At 45.2% G+C, this 12,340-nt stretch overlaps 1 protein-coding gene across 1 annotated transcript in view; it reads right to left on the bottom strand.

Moving 5' to 3' along the window:
* coq6 (coenzyme Q6 monooxygenase) overlaps window positions 1–12,340 on the bottom strand; it is a 42,799-nt gene that overhangs the window by 12,495 nt on the left and 17,964 nt on the right. The window contains exons 7-8 of the mRNA XM_072273621.1: window positions 10,966–11,028; window positions 7,666–7,773 (exon numbers count right to left, since the gene is read on the bottom strand). Coding sequence (XP_072129722.1) covers window positions 7,666–7,773; window positions 10,966–11,028 — 171 coding nt within the window. The remainder of the gene's footprint in view (window positions 1–7,665; window positions 7,774–10,965; window positions 11,029–12,340) is intronic.

The following is a 12,340-nucleotide window of genomic DNA, read 5'->3' as shown; positions in this document are numbered from 1 at the left end:
ACAGCACATTTGGAAAGTGGTGAAATCATCGGACAAAGTCAGCATGGATTTGTGAAGGGAAAATCATGTCTGACGAATCTCATTGAATTTTTTGAGGATGTAACTAGTAGAGTGGATGGGGGAGAACCAGTGGATGTGGTATATTTGGATTTTCAAAAGGCTTTTGACAAGGTCCCACACAGGAGATTAGTGCGCAAACTTAAAGCACATGGTATTGGGGGTAAGGTATTGATGTGGATGGAGAATTGGTTAGCAGACAGGAAGCAAAGAGTGGGAATAAACGGGACCTTTTCAGAATGTCAGGCGGTGACTAGTGGGGTACCGCAAGGCTCAGTGCTGGGACCCCAGTTGTTTACAATATATATTAATGACTTGGATGAGGGAATTAAATGCAGCATCTCCAAGTTTGCGGATGACACGAAGCTGGGTGGCAGTGTTAGCTGTGAGGAGGATGCTAAGAGGATGCAGAGTGACTTGGATAGGTTGGGTGAGTGGGCAAATTCATGGCAGATGTAATTTAATGTGGATAAATGTGAAGTTATCCACTTTGGTAGCAAAAATAGGAAAACAGATTATTATCTGAATGGTGGCCGATTAGGAAAAGGGGAGGTGCAACGAGACCTGGGTGTCATTATACACCAGTCATTGAAAGTGGGCATGCAGGTACAGCAGGCGGTGAAAAAGGCAAATGGTATGCTGGCATTTATAGCGAGAGGATTTGAGTACAGGAGCAGGGAGGTACTACTGCAGTTGTACAAGGCCTTGGTGAGACCACACCTGGAGTATTGTGTGCAGTTTTGGTCCCCTAATCTGAGGAAAGACATCCTTGCCATATAGAGAGTACAAAGAAGGTTCACCAGATTGATTCCTGGGATGGCAGGACTTTCATATGAAGAAAGACTGGATGAACTGGGCTTGTACTCGTTGGAATTTAGAAGATTGAGGGGGGATCTGATTGAAACGTATAAAATCCTAAAGGGATTGGACAGGCTAGATGCAAGAAGATTGTTCCCGATGTTGGGGAAGTCCAGAACAAGGGGTCACAGTTTGAGGATAAAGGGGAAGCCTTTTAGGACTGAGATTAGGAAAAACTTCTTCACTCAGAGAGTGGTGAATCTGTGGAATTCTCTGCCACAGGAAGCAGTTGAGGCCAGTACATTGGCTATATTTAAGAGGGAGTTGGATATGGCCCTTGTGGCTACGGGGATCAGGGGGTATGGAGGGAAGGCTGGGGCGGGGTTCTGAGTTGGATGATCAGCCATGATCATAATAGATGGCGGTGCAGGCTCGAAGGGCCGAATGGCCTACTCCTGCACCTATTTTCTATGTTTCTATGTTTCTATGAAGCGCCGGAGAGGAAAAGGGTCGGCATCCTGGTGAGGCCGAGATGGCGTGCAAATCGACCGCTGCTCCCTAGCATACTCCTGGCTAGTGTTCAGCCCCTGGAGAACAAGCTGTGCGAACTGAGAGGCAGAATCTCCTACCAGCAGGAAAGAAAGGACTGTAACATTTTGTACTTTGTGGACACCTAGCTGATGGAGGAGATACCAAACCACACTATCGAGCCCTCTGGGTTCTCCCTGTTCTGTGCGGACAGATCAAAAAACCTCTCTGGGAAGAGTAAAGGAGGATGGGGTATGCTTCATGGTCAATAAGGCTTGGTGTGACCCCCAGGATGTGCATACACTCAAATTCTTTTGTTCCCCAGACCTGGAATACCTGGTGCTGTTGTGCAGACCCGACTGGCTGCATAGAGAGTTCACAGCTGTTATCATCACAGTGGTGTACATTCTGCCGCAGCCTGATACTGACCTGGCTCTCAAGGAACTGTACAAGACCTTCAACACGCTGGAGACTACACACCCAGAGGCTGCCATCATCGTCGCCAGTGACTTCAATCGAGCGTCGCTGACTAAAGTCTCTCTGAAGTTTTGTCACACATCCAGGTGAGCTCTCGTGGAGATAGCACACTTGACCACTTCTACTCTTCCTTCGCAATGCTTACAAAGTTCTCCTTCGCCCAGCTTTTGGAAAGTCAGATCACTCTTCAATTCTGCTTTTGCTGACATACAGGCAGAAGCTGAAACAAGAGGCAGCCATAGTTAAAACCGTCCACTGCTGGTCCGACAATCAGTCTCCATGTTGCAGGACTGCTTCAATGACATCGACTGGAACGTCTTCCATGATGAGGATGCCTCCCAATTCACAGATGGACTCACGTGCTTCATCTGGAAGTGCATCAATGATGTTGTCCTCCAGAAGTCGGTCAGGGTATTCCCGAACCAGAAACCCTGGATCAATAGTTCCATGCGAGCAGCACTTACCGTGCAACACAGAGCTTATGTTGCCGGTAATCAGCTCGAGCTCAAGAAAAACAGCTACGATCTGTGAAAAGCTATCAAGCCTGCGAAACAACAATACAGGGACAAGATTGAGTCAAGATTCATTCTGAATAGCACATGTGACTTGTGGCAAGGGATGCATACCACCACAGACTTCAAAGCCAAATGTAGTGGTGCCGCCAACAACGCAACCTCTCCCCCAGACGAGCCCAATCGCTTTTATGCTCGGTTCAATGTCGCTATCTCTGAGCCTCCGAGGAAAGCCACTGCGACAACCTGCAACCTGCTCATCTCTGAGGCTGAGATACACAGATGTTTCCGACCAGTGGACAGTCGTAAGGCTGCAGGACCAGACGGCATCTCAGGGCTAGTACTCAGTATGTGCGCAGCACAACTGGCAGGTGTGTTTACTGACATTTTTAATCTCTCCCTCTCCCAGTGTAGAGTGCCCTCCTGCTTCAAATTATCCACCGTTGTCCCTGTACCAAAGTAACATGCCTGAACGACTGGCATCTTGTCGCACTCACCTCAATAATAAGCAAATGCTTTGTGAAGCTGGTCAAGGACTATATCTGCATCTTGCTATCACCTACACTGGAACCCCTACAATTCACCTACCGACACAACCGATCCACAGACGACGCAATAGCCACTGCTCTACATAGTGTTCTTACACATTTGGAGAAGGAGGATGCTTATGTGAGAATGCTGTTCTTGACTACAGTTCAGCATTCAACACCATAATTCCCTTCAGGCTCAACAGGAAGCTCAGAGACCTCGGCCTTGTCCCTGTCTTGTGCAGCTGGATCCTGGACTCCCTGTCAGATCACCGGCAGTTGGTAAGAGTGGGCTCCATCACCTCCACCCTCTGACTCTCAACACAGGAGCCCCTCAGGGCTGTGTACTAAATCCCCTCCTTTATTCCTTTGTCACCACCCACAGCTCTAATCTGCTAATTAAATTTGCCGACAACACTACATTGATTGGCCTAATCTCAAACAATAATGAGGCGGCCTACAGGGAAGAAGTCACCCCTCTGACACAGTGGTGTCAAGAAAACAATCCCTCCCTCAATGTCACAAAAACAAAGGAGCTGGTTGTGGATTACAGGAGGAATGGAGACAATCTAACCCCTATTGATATCAATGGATCCAGGGTTGAGAGGGTAAACAGCTTTAAAATCCTCAGCATAAACATCACCGAGGACCTCACGTGGTCTGCACACACCAGCTGTGTGGTGAAAAAGGCACAACAGCGCCTTTCACCTCAGACGGTTGAGGAAGTTTGATATGGGCCCCGAAATCCTAAAAACTTTCTACAGGGGCACAATTCAGAGCATTCCGACTGGCTGCATCACTGCCTGGTATGGGAACTGCACCTCCCTTAATTGCAGGACTCTGCAGAGAGTGCAGAGATTCAGGACATTTACAAAGACAGGTGTGAAAAAAGGGCTGAAGGATCATTGGGGACCTGATTCACCCCAACTACAGTCTATTCCAGCTGCTACCATACGGGAAACAGTACTGCACATAAAAGCCACGACAAACAGGCTCCGGGACAGCTTCTTCTACCAGGCCATCAGACTGATGATATCACGCTGATTTGAGTGTATTTCTAGGTTACATTGACTGTTCTATTTAGTATAAATTACGTACTTTGATTGCACAATGCACATTTAGACGGAGACATAATGCAAAGATTTTTACTCCTCATGTATGTGAAAGAAGGAAGGAAGAAATAAAGTCAATTCAAACAATAACAATGCAGAATAAAAGCTACTGGAAAAGTGAAGTACAGGTAAAGTGCAAGATCATAACCAATTAAACTGTGAGGTAAAGAGTCCACCTTATCATACGTACAAGATCTACTCAAGAATTTGATTACGGTGGGACAGAAGCTGTCCTTGAGTTTGCTGGTATGCATGTGCTTTCAAAATTATGTATCTCCTGCCCAACGGGAGGGAGGTGAAGAGAGGATGCCCAGGGTGGATGAGACGTTTTGATTATGCTGGCTGCTTTACAGACGCAGCAAAAAAATATGGACAGTCGATAAAGGGAAGACTACTTTTCTGTGACGTTCACAAGAGACTCCACAAACACTGGAAATCCAGAATAACACACATGAAATGCTGGAGGAATTCAGAGGTCAGGCAGCAACCATGAAGGGGAATAAACAGTCAGTGTTTCAGGCCAAGTACTGACGAAGGGTCTCGGCCTGAAACTTTATTCCTCTCATAGATGCTGCCTAACCTGCTGAGTTCCTGCAGCGTTGTGTGTGTCTTGTGATGTTCACCTTCATCAGTCAGGGCAAGGTATCAAAGTCATGTTGGAGCTGTATAAAATTTCAGTTAGGCTGAACTTGGGAGTACTGTAATGCAGTTCTGATCACCTTATTACACAGTAAGTAACTATAAAAGAACAAGGGCAATGGAATGTGAAACCATTGGGTTTGATGTTTTTGGAATCAACAAAAGGTGCGTAAAGCACCCTTCCAACTTCAGGATGTTACAGAGCAGTTTAAAGCTAATAATCTGTTCTGGAACATTGCAGTGGTGTGATGTGGGGAAACTCAATGGATCACCTACAAAGCAAGCTCCCAACGTTGGAATGTGAATGTGACCAGAAAACCTATTTTCAGTGAGGATTACTGAGGGACAGACTTCAACCTTGACTCAAGGAGAATTATCCTAGTCTTCCACAGAGTACCATGGAATCTTACACACACTGGGGAAAGGAGACAGAGCCCGTGCACAGAGGCTCATCTGACAGGTGCCACCTCTGACAAGACGGCTATACAATAATACCAAATAATAAACATGACGCAATATCCTATAACGCAGGGTTATCTCACTTGACTTAAACTGTCCAGCATGACCGGACTCAACTCCAATTTGTGCATTGTACACATCCGTAGCTTTTAAATACAACAATATTTGCTGAAGTTGAGAGCTTCAGGTTCTAAACATCACCAATAGCATATGCCAGTCCAACCACACAGACACCACAGCCAAGAAACTCACTAATGCCTCTACTCCCTCCGGAGGTTAAAGAGATCTGGTATACCCCTGTCAACCTTTACCAATTTTGAAAATATACCACAGAAAGCGTCCAATCTGGATGCAACAAGGCAACTACTCTGCAAGAAACTGCAGAGTTGTGGACACAGCTCAACACATGACAGGAAGCAGCCTCGCTTCCATTGACTCTACAATACTCGCCGCCTCAGTAAAGCAGCCAGCACCACCCGCCCCGGACATCCTCTCTTCTCCCTCTCCCAACAGGCAGAAGATACAGAAGCCTGAAAGCAGGTACAATGACAGCTTTTATAGGAATATTGATTGGTTCCCTAGTACGATAGGCTATTGACTTCTCAATCTATCTCGTTATGATCTTGCACAGCACTTTCTCTGAGGTAGAGTAATGTACTATAGAGTGCAGCAGCTACAATGATTTCATCTATAAGAAGAGTACACAAGGTTTTTCACTACCTCAGTAAATGTGACAATAATAAATCAATTCCAATTCAAGAAAATAGCTCAAATATTCATGAAAGGATACACTACTGCAACTTGCCATGCCATAAAAGTTATTAAGATACAAATAACACCACAGCAGCAGGGAGGAAAGGAAGTGAACCTCCAAGAGTGTCCAGTTGATGAGCAGACTCTGTTGTGTTCCTAAAGAGAACAAACAGCCTGTAAAAATCAACAGACACGTGCAGAATGAATGGTCTCAGCAGAGGCAGTACAGAGCTACTGACCCACAGAGACACGGGGCAGTTCAAGTCAACCCTCAAAAGAGAAGAATTAAAAGCAGTACATGGATTGAATCCCCAGCTCACCGAGCTCTGCCGTCTGAAAACAGAACTTGTGCTGGAAAGTGAAAGGATGCAGGTTTGCAAAGTGTGCCTTCACAGAACTCCCATGAAACCAAAATAACTAATATTTCCACATCAAAAGTTCAAAGCTCAAAGCAAATTTATTACTGAAGTATAGTCTATACAACTTTGAGATTCATTTTCTTGCAGACAGCCACAAAACAAAGAAACACAACGGAATCCACAAGAAGCACCCACACAGAACATGAACTGCAGAGTCCCTGAAAGTAAGTCAGCAGCCACGGAGCCAGATCAGCACTGAGGGAGTCGGTGCCCGAAGGCCAGACCTGCAGCGTCAATTCATCACCGAGGTGACTGAAGTTGATCCGGGAGCCAGATGGCTGCAGGGCAACAACTACTCCCAAACCTGGCAGTGAGGACCCAAGACTCCTGCACCACCCACCCAACGGCAGCAGTAAGAGAGGGAGACATGTCAAGCTCAGGTGGGGGATCTTGGCTGGCACAGATCCTCGGCCCTCTGCCTCCAACGCTTCAAAAGGGCCCAAAGTCACGCCAGCAACGGCCACATTCTCAAGAGTCCAGTTCACCGAATCCCTCAGATCACAAAAATGTCATATCGTTCAAACAGCTCAAAAGCGCACCTCCCAGATGGAAATTACAGGCTGCAGATTTAAGTGCTCGTAGTCCAGAAGATGTCTATTTAGTAGAATAACTAGTATATTGCTGCATATTGCCAGCGCCATTTTGGAAAGCCACAGTCTTTTCTCTGTCAATTAACATTCCTCTTACCTTGTTGTTACCATTTCTACCCTGCACCCCCACCCCCCCACATTAGTATCCATCTAACCATTCTGCAGGGGAAATGGGAGGGGCTCAGGAGTGGTGGTAGAGATATTTAAGAGACACTTAGATAGGCACATGGATGAAAGGCAAATGGAGGACTATGTGGGAGCAAAGGGTTAGATTGATCTCAGAGTAGGTTAAAGGATTGGCACAACATTGTGGGCCGAAGGGCCTGTACTCTTCTGTGCTTATACAGCAAGTATCAAGCACCTATTTTCTTCAATCACCACAAATGCATTGGCCCTAGTAATTGCTGATCAAAGCAGATAGAAAGAATTAGAGGAATATTTTAATCTCTCTCCACATTGCCACTTGTCGGGCAGAGCCAGTCTCAAAGTGCTTTCACTCTGAAGGTGCATGCAGTCAGTTGCTGTGAGAGGTGTGGATGTTAGAAAGTGATAAAAAAAAACAGGAAGAGCAAGACAGGCAGCACCCTACTGCACAAATTTTCTGCTCAAAGATGCCGTTAGCTGCAGCCGGACCCGGAAAGTTTGTAATCAGAAACGGCATTGCTGGTCGTTTCCCCCAACACCTCTCCACACTTACTGCTAGTGCCAGAGAGCTGAAAGCAACCAGCTCTGTACAGACCGATGACCACGAGTGCAATCCCCACTCAAATCTGGCAATTCCAACATACACTTACAAATGCTGAATTGATGGCATCGACAAATGTTTCTTCATCCACGTTGAGCAAGTCGGTGGCATGCTGGTGAGAGGTCGACCACACCAAGGAGCTGAGGTTATCAGAGAGCTAGAGGAAGAAAGAGTGGATTATTCCCCAGAAAGCATGCCCCATTAAAAGTATCTTCAGACCCGGATATCAAAAAATATCAGCTTAATCACACAAACCAAATATTCAAGGTAATCACACTCCTGTAGCACAGTTCCAGCATTGGTTTTGCTTCCTCTCTGCTGGACTTATTCATCTTCCCCTATATACACCGCCTCCAGACAGATTAACTGTAATTAACAAGTATCCATCACTCTCTCTTAGACAACAGTAACTTGAACGACCTCAATCTCCACTAACTACGGATATTTCCTTTGTTCTCTCCACCCTCCCCTCTTTTCTTTCCAACTTCAGACACACTAAGCTCAACCTGTAACATTAACTCTCTACTTGGACCTGCTGAGGATCTGCAGAATTAATTCTCTCTTTTAATGGCTATTACTTTACTTCTCACCATCCAGAATGTGCCCTCATCAATACTACCTTCATGGAGTAGGTAATGCATCAGGGACAACTTTCTCCCCTTTGTCATCAGATTCTTGAACTGTCCATGAACCCATGACCTCAATTTTGCCCTCTTTTTGCACTGTTTATCTTTTGTATTTCTTATTGTAAAATATAGTAATTTTTATGTATTGTACTGTACTGCTGAGCAAAAAAACAAATTTCACAAAATATTCAGTGATAATAAACCTGATTCTGATTCAGACTCAACTCTCAGTTTTCTTGGCCTCCACAAAGCTCAAAGTTGAGAAGCAACACCTTAAACTCACAATTGACACCTTACACTTCAAACCTCAACACCGAATACAACAAAAGAGATTTAACAATTCCAATCTCATACCTCATAATTCCTCTATTTGTTGGCTTTATCTCCTCTAGTAATTCATTCACCTCATCTTATTTTCAACAGCTCCAAACACAATCACACTTTCAACTGATAATCCTACCAAGGGTATCAATTTAATAGACCCAGTACATAACAGGTAAAGCCCTCCCAACCATTGAGCACATATATATGATAATGATACACTGTTGTGGGAAAGCAGCATCCATCAAAGACCCTCACCACCCAGGCCATGCTCTTTTCGCACTGCTGTTCTCAGGCAGAAGGTACAAGAGCCTCAGGACTCGCACCACCAGGTCTAAGAACAGTAACTACCCACAATTGTCAGGCTCATGAAAAGAAGGGGATAACTACAGTCACCTGTAGATGTCCTCATAACCAATGATCTCACTTCAAGGACTCTGATTTTGGATCTCCCCCTCCCCCTCCCACTTTCAAATCTCTTACTAACTCTTCTTTCAGTTAGTCCTGATGAAGGGTCTCAGCCTGAAACGTCGACTGTACCTCTTCCTAGAGATGCTGCCTGGCGCAACTTTGATGTGTGTTGCTATTGTTTCTCAAGGACTCTATCTTGTTATTTCATGTCCTTATTATTTATTGCCATTTATTTATACTTGCAGTTGCACAGTTTGTTGTCTTCTATGCTCTACTTAATCTTTCACTGATTCTGCTATAGTTACTATCCAATAGATTTGCCGAGTATAGCCACAGGAAAAGGAAAGAATCTCAGGGTTGTACATGATGACATATGTACTCTGATCATAAATTATACTTTGAAATTTCCACAGACCTTCCCTTCTGTTCTTGATGCCCCACCACTTCCTCAGCAGCCTAAAATGTGTTTCACCTCTAACTTCACCCAGTTCTGAGGAAGGATAATCAAGTATGTATGAAATCTCCGTTTCTATTTCCACTCTGATGCTACAAGAACTTCTGAGTATTTCCACTGGTTTGCAAACATAAAAGATCTGCAGATGCTGGAAATCCAGAGTTACATACTCAAAATGCTGGAGGAACTCAGCAAATCAGGTAGCTTCTATAGAGGAGAATAAAAAGTCAACGGTTCGGGCTGAGACTCTTCATCAAGACTGGAAAGGAAGGAGGAAGAAGCCAGAACCAGGTGGTGGGAGAGTAAAAGTACAAACTAGGAAGTGAGGTAAAGCCAGGTAAGGGGGAAGGAAGGATGAAGTGAGAAGCTGGGTGTATTGGAGGGGTTGTGATTGTCATGTGACAGCACTGCCCACTACCTGGTCAGAAGGCACGCCACCTGCCAATCAAAATTTGACTCCTCCTCACCCATCAATGCACACCTAACCATTGGCCCCTTTAATTAGCCTTGTTCTCGGCCTCGGGCAATGGCCTTTGTAATCAACTCAACTCTGCTGGCACTGAGCCATTGGCCCCCCCTGTGAATTACTTGGGCTGGACCGTCCAGCCCTCCTGCACTAAAAGGGTGCCACACATGCTGGGCTCTCTCTGTTTTGCTACCTCCGAGGGACCACCCTGCTTCACTCTAGTCTGAGAACCGTGGAACGGCACTGCAGAAACTATTCATGAGCTGCGCATTGAATAGGGTTGGGAGCGTTGATTATTGTCCCTAATAGCATACAGCCGTGCTCGCACAGAGTCAAGAGGTGGCGGGTATTGTATTGACTTTTCCCTTGGTTGTACGTGTGCGCACGTGTGTACTTTGTTCCCACACGATTTTATTAATTGTCCGCGTTTTATTGCGATCCAACTTTTCCCACGACTGCTGTAAATTGTGCGCGTACGTGTTGCTTCTGTTGCCATTTTCTCACGTTCGCCTTCTGTAAATAAAATCTTTTACTACCAAGACCTCACCTTTGAGACCTACCGAATCTGTTTCCTCAATTACAACACTGGGAGATGGTAGCTAGAAAGGGGAAGGGCTGAAGAAGGAACCTGATAGGAGAAAAGAATGGACCACAGGAGAATGGGGAAGAGGAGCAGCAGTTGAGAAGAGAAGGGCGAAGGGGAGAGCCATAGGGGGGAGTGGAAGAAGAGAGAAGGGGGAGGAGGAGGAAGAATTACTAGAAGTTAAAGAAATCAATGTTCATGCTGTCAGGGTGGAAGCTACCCAGATGGAATATGAGGTTTTGCTCCTTCAGCCTGAGAGTGGCCTCATCGTGGGAGAAGAGACAGCCATGCACCAGCAGGTCCAAATGGAAATGGGGATTGGAATTATATGCAGAACGAAGGCCTGTTTCTGTGTTGCAAATCCTACACAAAAATAATCCACTCCCAGTATGATTTTAATCAAATGTCCATAACTTAACGACAAACAATTCTGTGCAAAATCTGCATAACCAGTTCAACAAAGAAAATCTCAAAATTTTAAACTGTACCGGGAGCATTGCAATTGGTCCGGTCACCAGGAATCGCTGCCAAGCCACATTGTTGTCCGTGGGCTAGGATTTAAGAGAGATGAACTGTGAGAAGCAAAGGCATTTTGTCACAACACACGCTGATTTACCCTTCAATCATCATACTCCTAAACCAATGTGGATAACTTTACTCACCTCACCGATTCCGCAATCTATAGACTAACTTTCAAGGCGTCTACAACTCATGTTCTCAGTATTATTTATATATCTACCTATCATCTATCCCTTTATTTATTCAGATGTGTGTTGCATTTACGTAGTTTGTCTCCTTTCGCATACTGGTTGCTTGTCAGTCTTTGTGTAGATTTTCATTGATTCTGTGAATGCTGACAAGAAAATTAATCTCAGGATGGTGTATGATGACATACACATACCTTAAAAATAAATTTACTTTGAATTTACTTCTGTAGCTCTTGTTCCTGCATTCACAATGAGCAGCAAAGACATTTACAACGACGCCATAAACCACATGGAGAAAAAAAGTTACCCCAGCCACCTAGAACTTCTCTGCCCTGAAATCATGGAGTATATTTACAAGGAGCGCTGCCACAAGAAAGCAGACTCCATCAAAGACCCTGCCCTCCCCACCATCCAGGCCAACCCTTTCCTCGCTAATATTAGAAAGGAGGTACAGGAGCCTTTGGTCACACACATGACCAAGTCAAATAACGGTTATTATCCTACAACTATCAGACCCTTGAACCAGCGTGGATAACTTCACTCACCTTAACGCAAATACAACTCCGCAATCTATAGACTCCATAAGACAATAAGCCACAAAGGCAGAATTAGGCCATGTGGCCCTTCAAGTCTGCTCCATCATTCAATCATGGTTGATCCTTTTCTTTTCCCCCTCCTCAGCCCCACTCCCCAGCCTTCTCCCCATAACCTTTGATGCTGTGTCCAATCAAGAACCTATCAAGCTCTGCCTTAAATACACCCAATGACCTGGCCTCCACAGCTGCCTGTGGTAATAAATTCCACAAGTTCACCACCCTATGGCAATAAAAATTTCTCCACATCTGTTTTAAATGGACGCCCCTCTATCCTGAGGCTGTGCCCTCTTGTCCTAGACTCCTCCTACCATGGCTAACACCTTTTCCACATCTATTCCTGTCAAGGCCTTTCAACATTCAAAAGGTTTCAATGAGATCCCCTTCATCTTTCTAAATTCCAGCAAGCACAGACCCAAAGCCGTATCATTCCTCATATCATAGCCCTTTCATTCCCGGAATCATCCTTGTGAACCAACTCTGAACCCTCCCCAATGCCAGCACATCTTTTAAGTGAGGAGCCCCAAACTGTTCAAATACTCAAGATGAGGCCTTACCAGTAC

Source organism: Mobula birostris, chromosome 1 (genome assembly GCF_030028105.1).
Source record: "Mobula birostris isolate sMobBir1 chromosome 1, sMobBir1.hap1, whole genome shotgun sequence".
Taxonomy (NCBI): domain Eukaryota; kingdom Metazoa; phylum Chordata; class Chondrichthyes; order Myliobatiformes; family Myliobatidae; genus Mobula; species Mobula birostris.
The sequence above is the reverse complement of the archived record's forward strand: the minus strand, read 5'-3'. Positions and strand labels throughout refer to the sequence as shown.